The sequence below is a fragment of the Rhinolophus sinicus genome, linkage group LG13 (assembly GCF_036562045.2).
Source record: "Rhinolophus sinicus isolate RSC01 linkage group LG13, ASM3656204v1, whole genome shotgun sequence".
NCBI lineage: Eukaryota > Metazoa > Chordata > Mammalia > Chiroptera > Rhinolophidae > Rhinolophus > Rhinolophus sinicus.
Window position 1 is genome coordinate 13,602,050 of NC_133762.1, and position 18,064 is coordinate 13,620,113.

General features: G+C 41.9%; 1 protein-coding gene across 1 annotated transcript; it reads left to right on the forward strand.

The window, feature by feature from the left end:
- Positions 1 to 48: 48 nt before the first annotated feature.
- WHAMM (WASP homolog associated with actin, golgi membranes and microtubules) lies at positions 49 to 16,642 on the forward strand. Its single transcript, XM_019743485.2, has 10 exons — positions 49 to 657; positions 1,619 to 1,792; positions 3,854 to 4,004; positions 5,368 to 5,537; positions 6,179 to 6,344; positions 8,794 to 8,981; positions 9,862 to 9,948; positions 10,182 to 10,277; positions 13,187 to 13,760; positions 15,793 to 16,642. Exons 1-10 carry the CDS (start codon positions 49 to 51, stop codon positions 16,101 to 16,103), a joined length of 2,526 nt encoding a protein of 841 aa, XP_019599044.2. The 3' UTR covers positions 16,104 to 16,642.
- The last annotated feature ends 1,422 nt before the right edge of the window (positions 16,643 to 18,064 follow it).

Genomic DNA, 18,064 nt, shown 5'->3' on the forward strand with positions numbered 1-18,064 from the left:
GGCCAGGCCCCGGCAAGCCGAGCCCTCCGGACGCTGACCACCGGTGCCATGGAGGACGAGCAGCCCGACAGCCTAGAGGGCTGGGTGCCGGTCCGCGAGGACCTCTTCGCCGAGCCCGAGCGGCACCAGCTGCGCTTCCTCGTGGCCTGGAACGACAAGGAGGGCAAGTTCGCGGTGACCTGTCACGACCGCACGGCGCAGCGGCTTCGGCGGCGGCGCGAGGGGAGCCGGCGGGGGTCCCCACCTGAGCCTGAGCCTGAGCCCGAGCCCGAGCCCGCGCTCCCGCCCAGCTGGGCGGGCCTGCTCTCGGCCGCCGGGCTCCAAGGCGCGCACCGGCAGCTGGCGGCGCTGTGGCCGCCGCTGGAGCGCTGCTTCCCGCCGCTGCCGCCGGAGCTGGAAGCAGGCGGCGGCGGGGTCTGGGGCCTGTGGGCGCTGGTGTGGCCCGCGCGTGCGAGCCCCGGCGAGGCGGCGCTGCAGGAGCTGTGCGTGCGGCTGGAGCGCTACCTGGGCCAGGCGGCCGACGGCTGCGGCGCCGCGGCCGTGCGTGATGCGCTCCTTCCGGCCGACGGCGGCGCGCCCGACTGCGAGAGCCCGCGCGCCTTCCGGGAGCGCGCCCTGCGCGCGCGGTGGGCCGAGGCGGGCGCGCGGCTGCTCCAGGTACGCGGGCCGGCCCCCTGCCACCTGTCCCTATAGTGTCCGGCCCATCAGAGGGGCTCCAGGGTGAGAGTGGGGGTCTTCAACCAGGCTCGCGCTGTGGAGGAGCAAGTTCTCAGTCTGAGGTGGAGAAGGGGGCGCAGGGTCACAGGTGTCCTTCACCTGCAGAGGGCAGCCAGGGGTAAGCTGCGGAGACGCGCGGAAGGCGCAGAGAGAGGACGAGTTAGGGTAAATTGGAGCAATTGGGAGCCGGAGTGGACCTTAACTCCTTTCACTGAAAATATTGGCAGAGCAGGCTGTTATATCGGAAAAGAGGCCATTCTTACTCTGGATGATTTTTCAGTGCATTCTTTTGAGGAACCGGAGACGTAAGAGAAGAATTCAGTAGATGGGTGGAAATAGAATAACTTAAGGATGTATTTATTGAAAAAAAAAAATTCTATACTGTTGATTTTATTTCTCTTGTCCTGGGGATAATTCTTACCAAACGAGTTTATAATTATCACTATGAGTTATTTATCATAAATGCGCAGTATCAGAAGAAGTGCTTTGCAGAGACTAGAGTCATTGCTGTGACTGTAAATGAGTCTACTCTGCTGGGGGCTTGATGGCGCTATAAACCTTGGGAATTGAGGGAGTCTACATGACGGCCTCACTTTGACGCAACTCTATTACGTCCTCGTGAGATTTAAAAACGGAGTACAGCCTCGCAAAACTTATCGAAAAGTGATGAAAAAGTGTCATCCACAATCTACAACCCAGAGATAACCAGTTAGTATTTGATGACTTGCACGTCCTTTTCTCTGAGTACTTTGTACGAAGTTGAGATAAAATTTTGAACTCTGCTTTCCCCCAGTGTATTCAAGTTTACCACATGAGGGTTTCTTTTGTTTAGTTTTGTTTGCTTGGTGTGGGCTTCTAAATACTGTCCAAATTCGAGCCTTATTTACATTTTGCCTTCCAGATTCTTCAAGAGCATGAGAAAGCAAGCACCATGGTAGCATTAATGGAAGTTTATCGAGAAGAAGATGAGGTGTACCAGGAATTAGTTACCATGGCAACCACGTTCTTCCAGTATTTACTGCAGCCCTTTAGAGATATGCGAGAAGTTGCGACTTCATGTAAGCTTGATATTTTGGTATGTTTTCTTTATGTCTTTATTTTATCAGATTTACTGTTTGTCACATATTACTTCTTTAGTCACATTTAAGATTCAATCTCTGTTTGCCCATTGGGTTCACCCTTAATGTTTAGATGATACTGTAGATATGTTCATTTTATTTTTAAAAATTGATAAGAAATGAAGACATTTTACATTGGTCATCTTCTTACTACATTAAGATTTCCACAGATTTTCAAAGGTTAAACACGTTCTTTGCTGACGACTTCTTTTTGATGTGATGCTTATTATTTTCCACCTCTAAGGACACATGCATATTTCTTAGAAATAAGATGAAATGTTAAATAGCAAGGCTCTGAATTGTAATTCGGTAATTTAAACTTTAGTAAATGCTGTCATCCGTCTAATTTCACTGAGCCATGGAACAACCCTGTGACACTAGTTAGAACAGGCATTCTCATCCAGTATTAAAAATGAAGCTAGGGCCCAGCGGGCTTCATTAGCTTTCCTTGGTCTCACTCCACAGTAATCAGAAGACATTAGAGAGATCGCTTGATCTCTGTCCCCCACCCTGGGCCATCCTTCCCCACATGCATTCACAGCCCCACGAGTCCACTGTACTGTAAAAATGGCACTGTGTTTTGATGAAACTCCTGCCACTCTAACCTGTGGAGAAAGTTGTTCTGTTGATTATTTTGAAAGTCTATTATTTGCATAATCTTCACTTTCTGTATATATATTTTCTTTTCTTAAATAACAGTTTTATTGAGATATAATTCACAGACCAATTCACCAATTTAAAGTGCACAATTCAGTGGGTTTTAGTATAGTCAGAATTGTGCAACCATCACCACTATCTAATGCCAGAATATTTTCATCAGCCCAAAAAGAAACTCCATACCCATTAGTAGTCATTCCCCATTCCCCATTCCCCCGCAACCCGAGGTAACTACCAGGCTATACTTTCTTGCATCTGCGGATTTCCCTATTCTGGATATTTCACGTTGTATGAACTCATACAATATGTGGTCCTTTGTGTCTGGCTCCTTTCATGTAGCATGCTTTCAAGGTCCATGCATGTTATAGTAGGTATCTGACTTTCATGTTTTTGTACTGCCAAGTATTCACTATATGGATACAGTACATTTTACTTATCCACTTAGCAGTTGATGGACATTTGGGTTATTTCCCCTTTTTGGCCATTATGAATAATGCTGCTATGAACATTTGTGTACACGTTTCTATGTGGACATATGTTTTCATTTCTCTTGGATATATACCTACCAGTGGAATTGCTAGGTCATAAGGTAACTCTATGCTTAAACTTTTAAACGAACTGCAGACTGTTCTCCAAAGCAAATGCCCAACTTGACATTCCCACCAGCAGTAAATGAGGGTTCCCGTTTGTCCACGTCATCACCAACACTTGTTATTCTGTCTTTTTGATGACAACCATGGGAGTGGATGTGAAGGGGTACCTCACTATAGTTTGGATTTACATATCCCTAATGTTGAACCCGGGTATATGTCTTATATTACTAGCTTTGCAGAAGAATTGGATGCTGGATGACACGGTACATGTCCTAGTCATGAATGTATAGCTTTTACTGTCTTTCAGGTTATTGTATTATTTGTGCAAAGAATCATGGCATTGAAAAGCTTCCTGCCATGTCCGTAAACAAAACCACAGTAACTGCTAACACTTGAGTGCTGTGTGTCAGGACTCCTGTTGACTGTTGAATAACAGAGATCTCATTTCCACAATTATGTGTGATTATTAATAGAGAAACATAACGTGACAGCATTCGTCTCTAGAAAGAGTTACTCTAGTAATGCAAAGGAAAAGTAGGTGTTTATTTTTTTCTTTATGTCCCAGAGTATCCCTTTGTCTTCCAGGGCGTACCCAACTTAGAGCTGTACTCATTCTCAGTAAGGAATTGCTGAATGAATGAAATGTTATTGACTAAGTAGTAGTAATAAAAGTAGTTGAAATAATCCACTTGACCAGTTTGCTTTCAATTTCCTAATGGCTGTACATTACCATTCTTTCTTCCTCATACAATTTTCCCCTTTCTATAGAAATCCTTGGATGAAGATGACCTAGGTCCTAAAAGGATAGTGGCCTTGCAGAAGGAAGCCCAGGAATGGACTAGACGGGCTGAAGAAGCTATAGTCTCTATTCAGGATATTACTGTGAATTATTTTAGAGAAACAGTGAAAGCATTAGCAGGTAATAATTTAAAATACTGCACGAAGGTACATGTAATTTTCATTTTATTAAAAAATCATTTGACTGTCTCTTTAGTACCAGGCACTAACTAGGTCCTGGGGATTCAGTGTAAGGATAATCAGAAACAGACACTGTCCAGTCTGTTGAGGGGAGATAATCTTAGTGACACATTCATACAAACACACAGGGAAATGGCAGTGGCAACGAGCCACATGAGAAGAGAAACACGGGGCTCTGAGAGCCTGAGAGAGACATGAGGCTCCATCAGAGTGGTCAGCCAGGGCCCCTGAGAAGTGGCATTTGCCCTGATGTCTGAAGCGTAAATAGAAGTTGAGAGAGCAAGAAGGTGAGGGAAGAGTATTCCAGGCAGAACGAATAGCATTTACCGAGCCCTCTGGCTTGAGGGAGCTTGGCAAGTGTGAGAAACTTAGAGAAAGGCGCAGGACTTGGAGCAGAGTGTAGAGAATCGGGCGGGGCTGACTGGGGGAGTGCAGGCAAGACAGGAGGACGAGATTGGGGGGCCGTGTGGGCTGGGGGAAGGAAGTTCGTCGTGTCTCCAATCATTGTCCATGGCAGTTCCAAAGACGAAACAAGTTCTTGTCTGTCAACCAGTTTGTTAAATTATAGTATTCATGAAACAATACCATGTGCCGTGTTTCCCCCAAATAGAACCTCGCTGGACAATCAGCTCTAATGCGTCTTTTGGAGCAAAAATTACTATAAGACCGGTATTATATTATACTCGGTATTGTATATTATATTATATTTATTGTATATATTATATTATAATATTTATATTATATTATAAAGACCCAGTCTTATATTACAGTAAAATAAGACCCGGTCTTATATTAATTTTTGCTCCAAAAGATGAATTAGAGCTGATTGTCCGGCTAGGTCTTATTTTCGGGGAAACACAGTAGCTACTAAGCATGCTTCTCTGTCTTTATTTTTATGAATGGCAGGAATTCATTCATAAAATTATATGAATTACATATATTAAGTGAAATAAACAATATATAGAGAAGAATGATTATCTTGTGGGTTTTTGGGGTTTTCTTTTCTTTTGGTCAAACTATCTATATAACCCTGTCTGTCTGGCTAGATATAGAAACAGTCTAGAAGTATATGCAGCAAAATGTAAGAAGCAGTTGCAAGTAGGTGAGATTCATGATTATTTTCCTCTTTCTTAAAAAAATGAAATATGTAAAATTTTATACTAAGGACGACGTATTATTTTTGTTTGTGATAATAAAAAAAAGTCATTAAAATACATTTTCTTTTAAAAAGGATATTTCACAGGTAACACGGGAAGCAATAAAAGAATTAGGTCAGGATAAATGTTTCCATTATAATCCGACAGGAATGCAGAAACAAATGGAACAGGATGAGAAGAGATTTGGCCAGGCTGCCTGGGCCACAGCAACCCCAAGGTTAGAAAGACTCCAGCTGATGTTAGCCCGGGAGTCGCTGCAGCTCATGAGAGCCAAAGAGCTGTGTTTAAATCACAAAAGAGCTGAAATTCAGGGAAAGGTAAGGCAAAGACTAAGGTAACTTTGTTTTAGAAATACACTGACTTTAGATCTCATCTTCCCTCCAGCCATTGTTAAAGAGGTTCCTTTCTTCACTTATTCCAACACTATCTTCTAGCAGGTGAGAATTTAGACGAAGGAAGATTGGCCATAAAGTTACACTTTGCTCAAGAGTGGCTTTGAAGTATTATATTGTAGGATTCACTTGATAACAACATTGAACTCTGTACTGAAATGGGTACTATACTCTAAAGTCAATGAATATTTTCAATGTCAAGCAATGTTTTCAGCACAACTTTAGGACAATCAGAGATGCTTTAGGATCATGGTCACGTAAATTTTTTCCTGTAATGTTATGACTTGAAAGCAGAAAAACACTGTAAAGACCTCACTGCCATTGATTTTTCTCAAAGCCTAAATATTTTCATATGTTTTAAGGATGAGATAAAGTATTTGTAAAAAAATGTTGCATAGGGCACTTTTGTTTCATTAAATGAAATGGAAGAATATTTATTCTCCATTTGCTTTTTTTATGATTGGTATTGAGCAAGGAATTGGAAATAGCTCAGATGCTTCTACAGTTTGCTTTTAACAATAATAATTATTTTAACTTGCTCTTTTTTTTTTTTTCATGAAAACAAGATGGAAAATCTTCCAGAACAAGAAAAAAATGTAGATGTTGTAGATGAATTAGAAATACAGTATTATGAAGTTCAACTAGAACTATATGAAGTTAAATTGCAGATATTAAAATATGAAGAAATACTACTTACTACACAGTTGGACTCTATTAAAAGAGTTATAAAAGGTAAAATTTATATTTAAATATATATTAATGTTTCAATTACACATTCAAGACAATACAGACCATATTATCAATTACTTCTTATAAATTGTCTAAAACATCTACTGAGATTTCCTAAATAAAGTTTCCCTTCAGTATTTTTATTATTCAAATAATACATTCATTGTTAAACACTCAGCAAAATAAAGGAAGGAAAACTGCTATTACCCCAGTTCCATCATCTAGTGATGCTTAGTGATAATAATTTGCTGATTAGCTTTGTAGCCTGATGTCTATATAAATATCTATAAATTTTTAAAAGATTTTTAAAAAAAGGTATCTATCAATTTTTAAACTAATATATCCCTTCAGTATCCTCGTTTTCCTTTAATACGTAATAAGCATCTTTCCATTTCAATGAGTAATGAAATCTTCAAAAATTTTAATGGCTGCACAGTATTCTATTATATGGATGTACCAACCATGATTTTCAGTTTTTCACGGTTGTGAACAGCAGTGCAGTGAAAAATGGTCCTTTCTTTACACATGTCTTTGTGTGTAGGACAGATGATTTCCTTGGAATAAATATTCTAAAGATGGAATCATTGGATCAAGGACAGTAAAAAATTTACATTTGACACATATCTGTTAAAACAACACAACAATCATTTTGGTAAACATTTTTTTCTCACCTCTATTATTTTTTAAGTTCTAAATTTCATACTGCAGTGGGCCTCCAGATAGGTTATACAAAATGACATTCCCATCAGCAGTTTATGAAAATATCTGTTTCCCCATACTTTTACCATTCTTTTAAATTCTTGCCTACTTGATACCCCAAAAAAAAACATCTTCTAATTTTCATTTATTCAGTTATAAGGGATATTGAACACAATTTTGTATATTTACTGGCCATTTGTATTTTTCTTATTAAGTGTCTATTCATGGTCTTTGTCCATTATTCTTTGGAATGTTCTGTTTCCATATTAAGGACATTATTTTTTGCTGTATGTTGCAAATAAATTCTCCCTGTCATTTGCTTTTCCTTGCCTTGCAGAAGAAATATTTAACTGTTATGAAGTCACATCAATTTTCTGCTTTGGGTGTTACACCTGCTAAAATCCTCCTCATCCTGTAATTATATCAGTACTTTACATATTTTTATGATTTTTAAAAGAACAGTTAGCTCTTTAATCCATGTGAAATTTATTTTGATGTGGGGTAGGAATCTAACTTTTCCCCACCAATTTGTTAGCAGTCCCAATGACCGATTTTGAAAACAATTTCCCCTACTGTTTTGACTTGCTACCTGTCTCATATCCAGAATTACTATATTTATTTTGATCTATTTATGAACATTGTTATTTTCTTTCATAGATTTGTGAATGGCTTCTGGTACTGGTACCAAACTGTTCCCATTATTGTATCTTGGAGGTACACTTATTTATCTGGGAAAGCATGTATCTCTCTCACTACTTTTCCACAAGTTTTCTGAAGTGTTCTCATTTCTTTATCCTTCCAGATGAACTTTTAGAATCATTTTGACAAGTTCAAAAAAAAAAAAAAACTCGTTGGAATTTTTATTGGGATTGTGCTTAAAATTAGAGATTAATTTGGGGAGAATTGTTGTCTTTGCAATTTTGAATCTTCCCATCCAAGAACATGGTATGTCTCTCCATGTACTTAAATATTTTTTTCCCTAAAGTTCCTCCAAGTTTAATAATTTTCTTCATATAGATCCTGAACATTTAATTTAATCCTAGGTTTTCAAAAAATTTTGCAGTAGTTTGAAGTTATAAGCATTTTACAAATTTAGGAAAAAATTCTATTAAGAAAAAGTTAATTTGGAAGGATGCATGCCACATTGTTGATAATATTTTCCTCTGGATTGAGGTCCCAAAGGTTTGGGGCAAGAAGAAGAAAATTTCTCTTTCTGTATTCTATAATTCTGTAGGCCTTGAATTTGTTACAATTAGCATACATTTTAAAAAAATCAATATGTAATGAATATTAAATATCATCAAGGCAGCTTACACAATATATTGCTGGTAGCATGTAAGTTGCCTTTCTGGAGTGCCATTTGACGGTAGTTATCGAGAGTGTTCGATATTCATCTGCTAAGGAAGTAATAAAAAAATGTACACACAGATCTCTATTCAGAGAAGTCCATCACAATGAAATTGATAATAATGGAACATTGGAATATTCTAACAACAGCATGTTTGAATTAGAGAATACTGTGTTGCCATTAAATTTTATTTCCATCACATAGAAACTGTTCTCTTAGAATTCTGTTTATTGATATGTGTAGCTATGTAAGTTGTGCGTGTAACACAGACACACACACATAATTGTTAATAGTGGTTCTCCCTGGACGGTGGGATTACACATGTTCTTTACTTTCCTTACATTTAAAAATTTTATGCATTTTTATAATAAAACATGTCTTTACAAATCATTAATATGTTTCTAGATAAACAGGATGAAGTTGTCTATTATGATCCGTGTGAAAGTCCAGAGGAACTTAAAGTCATTGACCGAGTAACGGGGCTACAGGATGATAGGAATTTGGAGGTGAAGGAGCTCAGCCGGCGGTGCCAGCAGCTGGAGAGCAAACGGGGCAGGATCTGCGCTAGAAGAGCCCATCTCAGGAACAGAAAGGTGGGCGCCCAGGGCAGCTTGCTTTCTGTCCCCTTCCTGGGATCTCTTCTTTCATGAAAATTAAAGAGGTATTGAAAATAAGGCTTTACCAACCCAGTGATTAATTTTTTTTGTGTTTATATGGATAACAGTGGCTACAATTAAAATACATTTAAACGTTTTTCTTAAAACGAAACTTTGTTTCCTTGGGATTTAAGGATTCACCATAATCTCTAGATTTTAATTCATTCATTCAATAACTATGTGTTGACTGCCTATTACATACACAGGTATTTTAAAAGTCACAATAAGTAGAAACTTCTAATAATCAGCTATACTAAATTCTAAAATTTAGTGTAAATTGTTGGTGATAAAATCTGTCAAAAAAAATTTAGCTCATTTCAATCCTCATATTTGTTTTTTCCTTAATTTTTAAAAACTCCATAATAAAAAGTTAACATGCTAAGAATGGTTAAGCATAGTTGAAATACAGTTTTCAATATAATTTTTCAGGTGTTTATAGGTTGGATATGTTTATGTAGGTATGTTTGGAAATATAATTACTATTTGTAACGTGTTAAAACAACAGCATTCATTCTTAGGACACATCCCATTTAAGAATGGGGACTCCTTTGTGTCCTTTCATTTCCCTTTGGTTGGAGAATTAGCTTTTTCATCTCCTAAAGCACTAAATCATAGCTGTGGCCCTCTGGTCAGGAACAACTGATTCCTACAAGCACCCAGCAGCCCTCATCACATGGCTGAGGAGGTGGCAGTACCATTGAACCACTGCAGAAACTCCTATTCACGAGTGCCTCACACAGCACCCCAAAGGCAGTGCTTTCTTCTTTTAACCTTTTATGCTATAGCCCATGGTAATATTAAAATATTATTCCAACAGGATCAATGCAAAGAAAATCATCGGCTCCGATTGCAGCAGGCTAAAGAAAGTATAAAATATTTTCATCAGCATCATAGTATTCAGATGGTGAGTAATTAAAGAAAAATGTTTTAGATTTGCATCATATGGCCCCCTGGCTTAAGTTTATGGACATTGGAGCTCCTGCCCTGGACCTGCAGCTGTCAGCCTCGATCCGGGGGAGACTGCAGTCTGGGGAGCAGACTTGATGGTGGTCAGGGGGATGTGATGTCGGGTACAGCCCCTTTCTCTTTCAAGACTTTTGTTTTGAGGAATTTACAAATGTGTTTGTTTAAATATAGAAAAGAGACAAGATCAAAGAAGAAGAACAAAAGAAAAAAGAATGGATAAACCAAGAACGCCAAAAAACCCTGCAACGATTGAGAGCATTTAAAGAGGTAAGTTCCAGAAATAATCACCTCGCCTACATTTTCTGCAGATATAAGTGAAGATCGCCCATCCTCAGAGAAAGTATGAAGTGTTATGAACAGATCATTTGGAACACAAAATGTTCCCCAAATGCCGCTATTTTTAGTATATTGATAAAAGCCAAAAATATTAGACTACCAAGATATTTTGACATTGCCACATGCTAGGGTTCCTGCTGTCCCCTCCCGAGGGGTGCTAGCTCTGCCCACCATGATGTTGACCAGCAGGGAAAATGGAAAATAGTTAAACTGCCCTCAATTTAAGCTGGCCTCTTCCTCATTTGCAATAAAGAATTCTTTAAAATGAAGTCAAAGAAACACTGTGACATAAGTATTGTTAAGTGCTCCGTTAAAAGTAAATAGGTTTTTTTTTTTTAAAAAGCAAATAGTTACTTATTTAAAAATAACATTAAACTTTCGAATATAAAACATAAACCGGTTCTCATCACACATCTCCACACACATCTTCACAAAGACCCAAGTTCATTGGTGCCGCAAAGAGCAAACCACTCACTCCAGACGAGCCTCTGGAATAAGGTGCGGAAGGTGTGCTGTGTGATAACAAGCCACTGGAGGGAGAAGTCATGACGTACGGCCCTCATCTTGTTTTCTGATCCTACTATGACCGTCACCAAGTGTCCCCCCTTCTGTATCCCAGTCTCCTTGCCTAGGTACTTAGAGTCATTCTCCTTTCATTTTTAAAACAACCTCCTGAGCTACTGTCACCCACTTTACAGGTGAGTAAGCAAGGTTTCCACGGGGTTATACAGAGCGGGGTCTCTCACTCCAGAGCCATAGCCCAGATTCTCCTGCCCGGGCAGCACATCACAATCATCTGGGGATCCTCTAAAAGTCCTAATGCCAGACCCCACTTCCAGGGATTCTAAGTTTCTCGTCCTGGACTGGGGCCTGGGCATGAATGGAAGCAGGAAGAACGCAGTGGAGGGAGCGACAGGAACACCAGCTGGACGCAGAGCACGGGAGCGGTCAGTCAGTAGAGGACCTGCGTGCAGTGGGGTCAGCACGGAGGAAGGGACTCCCGAGGCCAAGTCCAGCTCCTTAGCCCCGAACCAGTCAGATAGATTAGTGATCAACTTTCAAACAGAGATGGTATGAAGGTGGGAGGATAGACAGATGGCAAGTGACAGAATCAGGCCGCCTAAGCGCTCAGCAAAGTGGAACAATGAGTTAAAAAAAAAAACCTAACAGGTTGATCTCAAATTGGTTTAAGTTGCAGGTTTTTTGGTCCAAAAATATACTTCACGGGGTGGTAGGAAGGAGTGTGCGTGTGCGTGTGCGTGTGTGTGATTTAAATGTAGGGAAAAGAACCTTGAGAATTTAGTTTCCTTCAGTTTAATGTGAATCACTTGGGATAAAGCTGAAGAAAAGCTTATGAGTTTTTCAAAAGGAACAGAAGCATCCTTTGTAGACTGAGAGAATTCCGTCCCCTTTGAGCAATTTGGAAGGAAGGAAGTAGGAGAGGGAGAAGGCCGGAAATGAAGTCATGTGATATAAGATACTTGTGGAGCCCAGACAAGTTTTCCTTACATACCTGAAAGGCTGTGAGGAGGTGAAAGATTTCATTGGTCCTGGGTGAGCCTCAGGGAGGCAGTCTGCCCAGCAATGTCACGTAGAACTCAGCAGGCCGGAGTCACAGCAACCTGCTGCTGTGGGATGAAGGAGGGGCTCCTTGCTGGTTGGGGCTCCCCGACATCAGGGATGGCATGATGAGCCCTGGATTCTGGCCAGAGTTTCTGGGATTCTGTTCTACTGGCCTGCTCTGTAACAGAAAGGGGCTGGACGGCGGCTACATCAGTGAGGTTGGGAGCTTGCGGCCACTGCTTTGCTATTTTTTCTGAAAACAACAGATGTGGGAGAGACAGAAGTACTCTGAGTTTATCACGAATTACGCTTTTGTGTGTTTTAAGTTTACACTTAAACTTCAGTGTTTTAAGTTTACATTTAACACAAACTTCAGTGTTTTAAGTTTGGTGTGTGTTTTTGGTTTACATCTACAATAGAAGTATCATATTGTATACATCCTTTGCCAGTTTCTCTTTTCACTTAAATCACGTGTTGAGATGTATTGTGTCCATATATATATATATATATATATATATATATATACATATATATATATATGTATTGTGTCTATATATATATATATATATATATATATATATATAGATCTAGTTCATGTTAATGGCTGCATAGTATTATTTTATGTGTTTTATTGGCTAATCAATGTCTTCTTTAGGGACACCCCCCACCCCCAAAATTAGTTCTTTGTTAGGTTAGGGATTTCTTTATCAAATACTGGAGAGACCAGAACTTTTTAAATTTACATTTCTAAATTCTAAAATTTAAGTCTAAAAATTAGCGAAAAGAAACATCCACAATTCCTGTTCTACCTGTTACTTTGAGGTCCACTCTGCAGGCATTTTTCATAGATATGTTTTTTGCATGGTTATAAATATAACACTGTATCATCTATATTTTTTCAGGATGTTTCAGACTTTGTACCATTTATGATTTTTCATGGCTGCCTAATATTTTAAATAAATTCACTGTAATTCAACTATTGTTGATATTTAGAGTTTATGATTTTTAATACTAAAAATATTATGATGAATATTTTTATACGTATCCTTTCATATCTGTTTTATTACAGAGAAAGTATTATATCAATGGATATAAATGTTTATTCTTTAATACAGATTTAGTGGTAAAGGTGGCTGTATAAACTGAGAAGGAGCCACTTTGTGAATCAGAACAATTCAGGCACAGAAATCTTCAGTGTTCATTTGTTTATCGAAAGTTCCAGCATTTTGATGATTTGCCTTTGTGGCACGTTTCTCACAACAGTTTTCCATTTTCAGAGATGTCCAGGTCGGTCTGTACCAAAGGCCTCTTGCTCAGAACTGGAGGCTCCACACCTGCCAGGTAGACTCTCCCAGCGGACCTCCTTGCCAGCTTCTCAGAGGAAGGCGGTAATCCCTCCGTCCGCCAGGAAAACCAGAAGTGCTCCCTTGCCGGAAGTTAGTCACGTGAAAACCTCCGAGTTTCAGGACTGTCCTGGAGGTATCCCCGCCCAGATTTTTGTTCCAGCTGGTGACCAGGCACACTCCAGATCCAGTGAGGAATTGTCACTACCGACACAACCTCCTGCCCCTCCCCCTCCGCCCCCGCCGCCACCGCCGCCGCCACCACCACCACCACCACCACCACCGCCGCCGCCGCCGCCGCCACCACCGCCACCACCACCACCACCACCGCCACCACCACCACCGCCACCACCGCCACCCCTCCCAGCCTTGTCCTTGTCTTCTCAATCTGCAAATCATTGGAATTTACATGTCAGGACTTCCGTAAAAGATGATCAGCCACTTCCTCTAGTGTCTGAATCGCCTGCTGAAGGACCGCGTGATTCCTCAGACAGTTTTAAACGCCCAGGTAATCCGCCGGAATCTGTCCCTGCTCCCCATGGGGTGTTGAGCGGTTGGGCTTTAGAAGCCATCGTCTTCAAATCAACATCTGTTTCAGAATTCTCTGTAATCTTAAAATATCCCAGTATTTGCTACCTTAAATATTACTCTTTTAGTGCAAAGTTAGCATAGCCTAAATCAGGGTTTGAGAAATGCTAACTCATCTTGAAGAAACCATCTCGATACATTTCATGGTCACATGACCAGGGATCCCTCAAGCTGTCAAAGACTCAACCTGTTTCAGACTTTAGTGTCTGATTGTGTTGCTTTGAATCACGCTTCCTGCTCCATCTGAGTCTTTTACAGAATTAACTTGTATCTTAAGCAGAAGATTGGTTGGGAATTATTGCAGAGGAATAATAGTCGGAATATGTAAGGCTGTTCTTACAGACTGAGCAGTGGACTGAGGAACCTTACTGTGGGAAATCTTTCTAAAGTGGTAAAAAACAACAACAATGGACCACTTTTTGCCTTTCCAAATACAGTATACTGAATACACTTGAATATTTCTTTGTTTAATGAGGTCTATAGTTCTCATTATGGTTTAGACATCAACTATTGAGGACACTGGCTTAAATCTGCCAAGACTCAAAGCCTTTGGGTGTGTGTGTGTGTGTGTGTGTGTGTGTGTGTGTACACACGAGTGTGTTAGATAAATCCTAGCAAAATGCTGTGTACACTTGTTTTTAAGACTATGTGTGAATGCCTCCAGCTAGAACATGCACAGGTACTGCGACAGGTCATATGAATAGAAATGTAACGGTTCCAAACTGTCGTTCTGGATAATTGAGTATTGTGGTTATTTGAGCTCAGGTTTCACTGTACGTAGAACAGGTGCAAATGAAAATGTCCACACTGTCCGGTGGAAGCCCACGTCCATGGCGTGTGCAACACGGAGAGCGTGCGTGCCGATGCCTAGCTCGCAGTCCAGCTGTGGGCAGATCCTTGGGAGGCGCCCCATTCCAGCCTGGGTCTAGGGCACAGTGTGGGGGAGCCCTCTTCAACTCCCACACACTGCCTCTCCCACTGAGAAGAAGAAAGTGTGAACTAGTACCAAACTGTGCAACTGTCTTCTTCCTCTTAGGAGGGTATCGTCCTCCTAAGAGGTTATAGGTCCTAACAGGTTATAGGTTCGAGTCCAAAGTGAAGTAGTATTTTGTTAGCCATAGCCTGGCCTTCAGTCCTGAATGAGAAGGCTTCATCTTGAAGCCTTACCTGGGAGATCTCTGAACCTGTGCCCACAGCCGTGCCCTCCAGGGGTCTCCGCGTGCCAGAGTGAAAAAGAGCTTCTCTTCACCACGGCCTCGAAACTCTAATTTGTGTTTTGACAGCATTTCACACCCTCAAGAACAGAGAGTGTAAGTTACCTCAGGGTACCGTGGGTGGAATTAAACACACTATATACAGAGGGACGTGCCAGTGCCACCCCTGCCAGGTTCATTGAGCTACTGATGAAAGTTGTCCTTGAAGCCTTTTCATGTGTGGAAACCTACTCACCTCACTGTCATACTTGACTCATCAGTCATCACTAATACCTGAGACTGAAGCTGGAGAGATACAGCAGGGTATGTTTTTTAAAAAGAGTTTTTAAAGTGGCAAGGGACATGGAGGCAACGCAGTGTCAGAGGTATCTGTCATACACGTGGGATCACAGTCTTTATGCCCCAGGCATCTGTCACTCTTTTCAGGATCACACGGAAATATCACAACATCTGTGTCTTGAAAAACAGCCATTCTAACCAAAGGTGTGCACAGCTGTGCCTGTGAGTTGCTGGGGCGGGAAGAAAGTGGTCAAGATAAAACGTCAGGGATTCCACTATGCTGGATCCACACAGGGAGCTTCTGGTTGGTCTTGCTAGCAAATAACCCAAACATCTGTTTACAGAAAGGATGGTTCTTTGTTTCAATCATGGTGTTAACTGATGTGTGACTTAACACCTTGACCTAGTCCACAAATGTCTGACTTGTTGACAGTACATGCTCTGTTTACTCAATTTCAGGATCTATGGATGAGGTGTTGGCCTCCTTGAGGCGTGACAGAGCCCCACTCCAGAAAGTGGACGTGCCCTCGGCCCCTCCCCGCACCTCAGTCAACGAGCACATTCTGGCTGCCATAAGGCAGGGCGTCAAACTGAAGAAAGTTCACCCCGACCGTGACCTGAGCCCCAGCAGTAAACCAACCAGCGACCTGGAGAGTAGCATCAAGGCGGCGCTCCAGAGAATCAAGAGGGTGTCTGCTGACTCAGACGAGGAGGACGAGGAGGAGGAAGAGGACAGCGATGGGCAGGGCCTCAGCGACTGGGACCGCTGAGCCCTTCTCCAAGGCCAAGGGCCATGAAGTGTGCTGGCAGGAAGGCACCGAGGCCCCAGGCTCGTTCTGGAAAGTATGTGAACAGGGCAGACCGGCCACACAACGCCTGGGAGATGCAAGGCTGTGTGTGTGATGTCGCAGCTTTCGTTTAATGTTGTGGCTCTTAAAACCAGGGAAGTACAGATGTGGTGACTGTCACACACTGAACCGTAGCTGGGAATCTAAGACTGGCACTAAGTATTGCTGGCATAAGAGGATAGTATTTCTTTTTCACCGTGGATGTTCTAGAATCATTCCCTTATTCTGAAAAACGTTTACACTCCGATGACATATGGTAAACAGCACTCTTAGACTACTGACCGTGTCCTGTGTGTGTGCAGTAGTGCTTTCCTCAGATTTAAAGGTTTGAATGTGAACATTATAATAGCAATAACCAGAATGCATTGCTCATATTCAGGAATTCTTTTAAATATTTTAAATGAAATGTATTTTATGTATTGAGCATTCTATAAAGTCATAATAAAAAACTATTTATAATGCATCTGTGTCGTTCATGAGGAAATGAAATCTTAACTGATGAAAAGCACAGCCTTTCCTGTGTGTGTTAAAGTTTTTAATAAGATTTTAGCTAAACGTTTAAGCAAATGCTAAGGGGAAAGTGTTCCCTTCAAAACTGAAGTCCCATTGCTGGTCTCCCTTCCCCTCCTTGCTTTGTGTTGAAATTAGGAAAGGAGAAGGGACCGATAAACAGCAGAATATACATTTCTCCAATCGCCCAGTTTCCCACTAACCTCATATCCCTCACGGGGCCATGACAATTCTGGGTTTCCACAAAACGAAATGACGCTGGGCTTCTGTTCCAAATCCCAGAGGCAGGTCACGTGGTGTGCCCCTGGCCTCCGTCCCCACCACAGACAGGCCAAGCTTAGCCCTAAGGTATTTCTCTGGAAAGAATGTGATATTTTAAAAAACAGCAAAATCAAAATGTGTATTTTACAGTTAGCTATTATTTTTACTTTCATTATTGTAAATTCAGTATTGTGAACCAGTGAGCTCATTCAGGCTTGGGAAATTCTCAGAATTGCTTTCTAAGGGCTGCCAAAGATGAGACCCTTAAAAAAAAAGATCCTTTTCAAAAGAGTTCTCCTGATTAAAACTTCTCTCCCAATTGTGTCTCAAGACTTCTCCCTCTCTGGAACATTCTCTCCCTCATGTCTCCCTTCCCCTTCTTTTCTAGCCAAGCCTTGCAGTCAGTCCAGACTCTGGCCTTGGGGAATTCAGCGCCAAGGGGAGGGGCCAGTCTGTGTCCCATTGTCTGGGTTCAGACCTCTCCCATCTGCCCTCTGCAGTGCTGCCAATCCTTGCTGCTCTCCAGCCGGCCGTGACGGTGAGCACTGGTGCCTCAGCGCGGTGGCCCCACCCTGAGACCTGGCTGCTGTCCCCAGGCAGGCCCTACCCGGCCCCTTCCCCAGGTTTTACTCCAGCAATATCCAGCCGCTTGCTGCCTGCCCCGAATGGCCCTGCTCTCTTAAGCAGAAGTGCTTGGGATGCCCTCAGTCCTCTGTCCCCAGGTCCTGGCAAATCCACACCATCCTTCCGCCAACCCCGTGGTTTCCTCCTCTCCCAAGTCTCCCCTGACCCCTTTTCTCCTGTGCGGCCACTTTGTCCTAGACTCTAGTCACACTGCCTCCCACAGCCCTGGCTACGGGGGCAGCCACCCCTCCAGACTGGCCCTGTGGGCAAAGCTGACCCTAGGATAGCCAATCTATCCCTGGCAGCTTCACGTGGATTGTCCTGAGTGCAAAACGAGGAGCTGGGCCGTCAGACTGATTTTGCATTCGTTCACTCGTTCCCTCTCCAGAACGTGGATTGGGAACAAAGCAGGTGGCCGCAAGAGCGAGCAGTAAGAGGTGTTTGATTAGCGACCTCCCATCATGTGAAACTGTAGTTGGGCAAATTTA